At 53.2% G+C, this 7296-nt stretch overlaps 1 protein-coding gene across 2 annotated transcripts in view; it reads right to left on the bottom strand.

Annotated features, from left to right (window-relative positions):
• Window positions 1–7296, bottom strand: part of Kif22 (kinesin family member 22) — a 12843-nt gene that overhangs the window by 305 nt on the left and 5242 nt on the right. Inside the window, exons 2-13 of one of the 2 annotated variants that reach the window (XM_010617378.2) lie at window positions 6737–6932; window positions 5562–5689; window positions 5333–5487; window positions 4915–5124; window positions 4604–4834; window positions 4319–4472; window positions 4085–4220; window positions 2358–2526; window positions 1656–1818; window positions 1064–1131; window positions 159–377; window positions 20–79 (exon numbers count right to left, since the gene is read on the bottom strand). In XM_010617378.2, coding sequence (XP_010615680.1) covers window positions 20–79; window positions 159–377; window positions 1064–1131; window positions 1656–1818; window positions 2358–2526; window positions 4085–4220; window positions 4319–4472; window positions 4604–4834; window positions 4915–5124; window positions 5333–5487; window positions 5562–5689; window positions 6737–6932 — 1889 coding nt within the window. The remainder of the gene's footprint in view (window positions 1–19; window positions 80–158; window positions 378–1063; window positions 1132–1655; window positions 1819–2357; window positions 2527–4084; window positions 4221–4318; window positions 4473–4603; window positions 4835–4914; window positions 5125–5332; window positions 5488–5561; window positions 5690–6736; window positions 6933–7296) is intronic. The other variant, XM_010617377.2, reaches the window with a different exon arrangement.

Genomic DNA, 7296 nt, shown 5'->3' with positions numbered 1-7296 from the left:
CGGGGTGGCGGGGCCTGACCTTGAGGAACGACTCCATCTGCCGGGCCGAGATACCCTCCACGCGCTCCAGGTCCTCCACCTGCGGGACAGGGGCGGTGGGCGGGGTCCGAGGCCTCCCGCGGTCCACCCAGCCTCCCCGCTATCTGTCCGCTCACTACCTGACGGAAGGGGCCGTGGAGCTTCCTCCACCCCACGATGAGCTGGGCCTTCTTCTGGCCGATGCGATGCAGGCTGCGCAGGTCTCGGGCTGAACCTTCATTGAGCAGATCCAGGATTTTTTGGCGCCCGTGGGCCAGCAGCTCGGGGCAGATCTGTAGCTCCCAGCAGTCCTCAACCTTTTCCTCCTCCTGAGGCTCTGAGTTATCGAGGGTCTTCAGCTAGGAGTCAAGGAGTGATTGGCAAAAGGCAGGGAAGCACTTCACGCTCCTCTGTCAAGAGGAGCCTAGATGCAATGGCCTCCCGCGTGCACCCTTCCCTCTGGCCCGCTCTTTGCTCAGGGCTTCTCACTGCAGCTAACTTCAGGTGGTGCTAGGTTAGCACCGTTCTCAAGAACAGTTCTGTGAAGACCCAGTGGATTAAGGAGTGTAAAGCACGAAGCGTGCTCTCAAATCTCTCACAGGCTGGGGATGTATCTAAGTGGGACCAGTGTGAAGCCTTTGGTTTGAGCCCCAGGCCAGAGTGGAGTTTCCGCCTCACAGGAAAAGGGGAGGAGGCAGTAAGTAATATGCACCCCCCCCACATCCTCGATTTTGGCTTAGTTCGTGTTACATTTCGTGTGTAAACGTGTGCACACGCACACGCGAGAGTTAAGACTCAAAGTGTGTAGGCCGTATTTCCCTAAGTTTGTAGAGCATAGGATTGATGCAAAAGAAGGAGACTGACAGGTGGTGGCTGACCACTGAATGGGCTGTGTCCACATGGGTCCAAGTCGTCCTAACTGCCCCTCAGGCGCAAGTTGGAAGACAGCTGGCTCAACAGGTCAGGTACTTCCAAGGCCAGTCTCTCGCGCAGACCTTACCTGTCCTAGGCTTAAGGTGTCACTTAAGTCTCGAGTTATTCTCACCTTTCTCTTCCGCCCTCTTTTCTTCAGGACGTGGATCTCAGTGTGTGGAGATGCTGCTTGCTCCTGAACTGAGAGCAAGAATTGTGAACTGGGGCCAGGCCAGGGGCCACTTTGCTCCCTTTCCCATTTCTGATTCTTTGGTTTTCCTCTAACCACTAATCATGCTTCCACAACCGCCCCCACAGTATTGGGGATCGAACTCAGGACCTTGCACTTACTTGCCCCATTGTACTAAAACACCCTAGGGCACTGGTGGTGAATCTATGGCGTGCATGCTGCAGTGCCCATACAGAGCCTTCTGGCACATGTGAGCCAAGCTGCCCCAGCATCACCCCAGCAGCTGAGCACTCGCCTTTAATGGCAGTATTGGCACTTTGATCAGTAAGGGGTTTGGGGTTGCAGTTCAGGGTCACTTGGTCTCTTAAAAGGTCCCCGCACTAGGGCAAGGCACCTAGCACTCTTTCTCAGTGCTCCTTGGGGCTGGCTATGGTGGGAGGGCACCAGTGGCAAGAGGATAGCTGCTCCCACTAACACCCTTCCCTCATGGGATCTGGGTTATCTGTGTCTTCTTGGCCCCTGGAGTTGCACTTACTCAGCTGTAGGGGCATCACCACAGCCTTTTTCAGTGGCTTTGCCACTGTGACTGTGCGGTGGGAAAGGGATTGAACTGATGAGAGAGAATTCTTCTCCTCTTCCTCTGTCGCCTCCTGGGCCAGTACCTTGGCCTCCAGCTCTTTTTGCTTCATCTTAAGCCTCTGTTAGAAACAAGGAGACGGTGGCCTGCCTTGCAAGCGCAAGGACCCGCGTTCAATCCCCAGTACCAAAGAAAAGAAAGAAACAAGGAGAGATGTGACCTAAACCCAACCCTAGGGCAGCAAATTTAGGAGGGTGACCAGGCAGAGTTTGAGGCCCAAGAAGACAGGACTTGGGCTGATGAGAGAAGCTCAATTGGGAGACAGGTGAAGCCCAAACTAAGTAAGGGTCTTCCGATGACCGGGAGCCATCCAGGGGTCAGACAAGCCTCTGGAAATACTGAAGTGAAAGACTAGCAAGCAAGGTCCTTAATACAAACTGGGTTTTAGGAAATTAACATGTAATGGGGAAGGGGGGGTTCCACCTCTTCACACTGATGCCAATTATTTTTCAAAGTTGAGCCATGTTAATGACACTTGAGCAAAAGCCAAAAAATTTCCAATCTATCCTGAAAACTCTAGTCCAACCTGAACGACCTTCCCTGTCTGAAGGTCTTTAAGATTGGCCAGTGAGATCCTGGCTGCTTCTCCCAACACTTTACCTCAATCTCCAAGTCTTTCTCTTCCACTGTCTTCAGAAGCACCATTCGCTCTCGTTTGGGGGTACTCAGCAGAGGGGTCCCCTGGCTCCCCTGAGAGCCCAGCATGCGGTCCAAGCTCAGCAGGCGTTCCAGCATGGCTGGGTCCATGTTGCTTAGCTTTTGCAGGGGGCTGCACAAAGTAATGAATCCCCATTACCCTCCTCTCACCACCACCTCCAGCAGCAGGATTCCCCTCATCATTCCTTAACTTTGTATATGCCACGGGGTCCATAATTCTGATGGAAGCTTGCTGGGCAGCATGGAACAAGTCCAGCTGCTCTAGACAGTGTCTTCATCAGGTGAAGTAACCTCTTGGAGAAGCCAGAATATTGGACAAGAACAAGCACTTAGTGAACACCTACGTGCTAGGTATTAGGAAGCTATAAATCTGTCTACTACTGGAGGCACTCACTGTCCAATAAGGAAAGTAAAAGACCATAATAGGGTGACAGAGCTGAGGGCCTGGCTAGTTGGGAAAAGTCACAGAGGTCATCTTTAGCAGGGCTGATGGGTACTACACCTCAAAAACCACACCTGTACCCTAAGAGTGGCAGGAAAGGCCTGTTCAAGCAGAGTCCTATCTGTCTAATACTCACTCCTTCTGCCTGGAATTTTCCCCTCCCTCTTAATTATCTTTCAGTCAGCTTGATGCCTCCTTCCCTGTGATGCCCAACATAACTAAGCATTTATTTGGTAAGTTGTGAACTAGCTCCTTGAAGACAGTGCCTATGGCCTATTCTTTATGTGCAAATGCTCAAGATAACAGGTTGAGAAAATGTGGAGCAAACACTAGATAGATGTCACCTCTTCCTTCTTGGCTCTTACAGAACAAGCAGAGCCCTGTGTCCTTCATACTGTCCACCTGTGCCTGGCCTTGGATCTGTCAAGGTCTGATGTACCCCAGCTCTGACCTTCTCCGTGCCCAGAATTCCTCAGGCAGAGCTTGCTACTCACACGTGCACACGTGGAAGTTTCAGTCTGTGCACAGAGAAGGGGACCAGGGACAGATGGCTTTGGAAAGGCAAGATCGAGAGAGGGGCCCACGAGTGAGCAAGCACCTTTTGTGCATAACACCTTCCTCAACTGTAGCAGCCTCCTGGGGTAGAGTGTGCATCGGTTCTTGGTTTCTCAGGCCACCTCTGTTCAAGAGTCTTAGTGTTTACACAGTTTAAGTAGAGAGGCTTTATTTGGATAAAGGGTAGAAACAGGCAAAGTTAGAACTGCAGCTGGCTCTTCGACTCAAGATCAAGTGGCCAAACAGAATGCAAGGGTACCAGACAGAGGAAACCCTCATGAGGACTGGTACATACAGGGCAGAAGGTGGGACCACACACACAAGGCATGTAGGCTGTGTTGGAACTGAGAGCAGAAGCAGAATGAATTAGGACAGCAGCTGGCCCCACACAGATGCAGAAGTCTTGTGAGACCTCTCCACCTCATCCTGGCCTTGGCTTTGCTCTTATCCCCTGGACCTAATTGACTCTTGAGTCAGAGGCAAAACTGCTTTGAAACAGCTCCCCAAAATGTGAGGTTTTGCTGACTGAGTAAAGGGACTGGAACATGGAAAGGGAGAGGGCCAGGAGCCCCAGAAGGAAGCCTCCTGAGATCCCCGATTTAGCAGCAACACACAAGTTCACCATCTCTGCCACTAACCTAGACAGTGGGGAAGGGGGTCACCCTCCACTCACCTGAATCTCTGGGAGGCAGGGGCTGGCGCTGCTGCAGGCTCCAGGCTCCCAGTGTCCTCTTCTTCACAGCCTCGGGTCCTCTTTTCCTCAGATGGGCCTAGCAGTTCTTTCTGAGAAAGCTTAACAGGTGGCAAGACTAGGAGAAAATCGAGGCGTTGCAAGGGAGGTGGGACATGGGCAGCCACCGTGATGGTGCTTGGTGGCATTCCCACTTGTGCCTCCCCTTGTCCTCACCATGAAGCTGCAGGCGCTCGTTGGTAAAAGGCCGGTTGACCACTTCCTTGGACCTAGCGGCAAAGTTCAGTGCAGAGACGGTGTCTAGGTAAAAGCGTCTCTCAGGAGCAATGTTGGCGATGAGGATACTGTGTGCTGAGCCTCCCAGAGAGTCCTGAGGAGAGGAGACTGGAGTGTGTGGGTCAGAATCCCAGCTTTCCCATCCTTTAACTGCTACTCCCCACCCCAGCAAGCTAAGATCCTCCTTCCTTCTCCAGACCCTCTGTCCTAACAGGCGAGCCTGACCTGCAGCAGGCGGGTGAGCTTGCTGTCCCGATAGGGCACACGCGGGAGGCCTTGGTTCAGAGCATCCACCACCTTGCCCAGTACGAAGAGGGAGGTATTGATGGCTCCGCTCTCCTTGAGCCGCAGGCCCTGGTTGCCTGTGCGCCGGTTGTCCTCTGAGCCCGCCAAGTCAATCAGGTAGAGTTTCCCCTCCCGCTGTCGAAATGGGGCCAGACGCTCCCGCTGATCCACCTGAGGGGAAGAGCAAGTGCCCCAGGCTTAGTTCAGGCTGCAGAGGCTCCCTGGGGCCTCACCTCTGTCAGGGGCCTAACCTTGACCAGGAGCACCGCGTGACTGCGGGAGGAGCGCTGGTTGAGCCGGGTGGCTCCTACCGTCCGATTTCCACTGGCTGGCAGGAAGTGCTGCTCAAAATCAGTGAAGCTAGTGATGGGCTTCTGCGTGAGGCCTGGAATCAGGATGTTTCCCCGACAGTCTTCTCGGATCACCAGGTCTCCTGATGCAGGGTCCAAGAGGTCTAGTACCTGTTTGAGCAGCGACAGGTGTGACCTGTTTCCATGCTCCGCCTGCTTCCTGGGGATCAGTCTTCTTTCCTATTAGATTCTGCCTGCAGTCCCCGCCTCTGGCTCCGTATCCCCCACCTCACCTCTTTATCAGAGCAGAGCTCCGTGTTCTAGAACTAGCTTCCTCTGACCCTGTGTTTCTTCCCTCGCCAACTGAGAGAGGCCTCACCTTTTCCTGGTAGATCTCTAAGTAGGACATAGTGACAGAAAAGGCCCATGGCCGGCCCTCAGCACCCTCCTCTCTCGTGAGCTGTAGGAGGTCCATGAGAGCCCGGGGAATCACTCCAGGTTGCTCTGGGCTGCCCAGCATTGTATGCGTCTTCCCTGGGGAAAGTATGGAGAAAGCTGTGAGCTTATCCTCTCCATTCCCCATACCTGTTCCTCTGTGGCTCCCTTACCTGCCCCTGTAGGCCCGTAGGCAAGGACACTGGCATTCTGCCCTTCCAGCAGGTGCCTCAGGATGGGCTGCACTGAACCTGCATAGATGTCCTGCTGGGAGCTCCTCTCCCCATAGAAGGCATCAAACCTGTAGGTGCAAAGAAGGAAGAGCGTTAACAGGGGTTGTGTTGGCACCCGGACCTAGCAGATACCGGCTTCGGATTCCAAAGAAAGTCTCTATCCCTTTTCCTGCTGAAAGATCTTAAAAGCATCCACTGAACACCTGTTCTGTCCCAGCGTCTGTACTGATGTTAGGAAAACAGAAATGGAGCTGATGTTGCTACTCTTGGACGGCGGGGGTTGGGGGGTTATGATCAGGTGAGATAGACACCTATTCTTTGCTGTGATTCAGGAAACAAGAATAAGAACACAACTGGGATAACTGATTCTGTTGATGGAAGCAAGATTTTACAGAAGGGAAAGGAGGGGATGTGGGGAAGGAGGGAGGGAGAAGGAAGGAAGGAAGGAAGGAGCGAGCTAGGTCTGTGTATCAAGAATAGGTGTGTGGCACACGCCTGTAATCCTCGCATTCAGCAGGCTGAGGCAGGAGGAACACTGAGAGTTTGAGGCTAGCCTGGGCTACACAGTGAGTTCAAGGTAAGCCTTAACTACATAGTGAGACCCCATTTCAAAAAACCAAAAAAAAAAACAAAGTAGCTACGGGCATTATGTAAATAAATGATAAAACTTTGCAAAGACTCCTGGTCTGACTGATGGTTTGCCACCCCTTAGCCAAGGAGACTGAACTGAAATTCCCAGTGGATCTGAAAGTGGTTGCCCTCATGTACTATCCCGGAATCTGGATGGTCCTCTGATGCCACCTGCTCAGCCTGGATTGGCTGGCTGCTGTGCATTCTCCCACCCTTTGCATATGTGCCCAGGCCCCGCACGAGGCTCCCCTGCCACGCCCTCCCTTTGTACCAATACCCTCGTAAGACTGAACAAGAATGTGTGATCCAGCCTCTGTCCTTCCCCAGAGGACCGGTCACATCAGGTACTCATGGACATTTTCTAGCTGAGCGAATGCAGGTTTGGAACGCAAAGCTGTCCTGAGGAGGGAGCAGGTCCTAGGGAGGTGGCTGAAAGCAGTCTGGACCACCGACAACACGAGCAGGCCAAGGGGCCGGACACTCACTGGTACTTTAGTGTCTCCTGGTAGTTCCTCCAGTTGGCAACCTCAAGAGAGCTGCTGTCTATGGCTTGCACACAGGGGGGTTCGCTCGCTCCAGCTGCTTCATCCAGAAATGGCCGTAGTCGCACAGCCACCCTTACTCGAGCAGGAGGAGGGCGCCGGCTAGCTCCTACCTTGCTTAGACGACAGCGATGAGCTCCTAGAGGACAGATTCTGGGTGTGAGGTACGGTGGCAACATAGGGAAAGCAGGAACCAACCGTGTGAGGAAGCTTAGGGGCCCCAGCTCACTTGGGGGAAGAAGCTCCTTCCACCCTGGCTGTGCTGTGGATGCCTTCCAAGTCCAACCCTGGCCCCTTCCTGCCTCTGCACCCAACAGGCTAACGTCTGCCCCAGTTGACTCAGAACAGAAAACTGCTGATCTTGAGGAGCTGGGACAAATGGAGGGCAGGCAGAGGTGAGCTTTGCCGGTGGAACCAGGAGAAACATCCTGGGAACAATTTGATTTAAGTTAACAATTTAGCATAATTGTCATCATGCCTTTTTTTTTTTTTTTTTTTTTTTT

Source organism: Fukomys damarensis, unplaced genomic scaffold, assembly GCF_012274545.1.
Source record: "Fukomys damarensis isolate Sample0158 unplaced genomic scaffold, DMR_v1.0_HiC HiC_scaffold_34, whole genome shotgun sequence".
NCBI lineage: Eukaryota > Metazoa > Chordata > Mammalia > Rodentia > Bathyergidae > Fukomys > Fukomys damarensis.
This window is presented reverse-complemented; position numbering and strand designations above follow the sequence as displayed.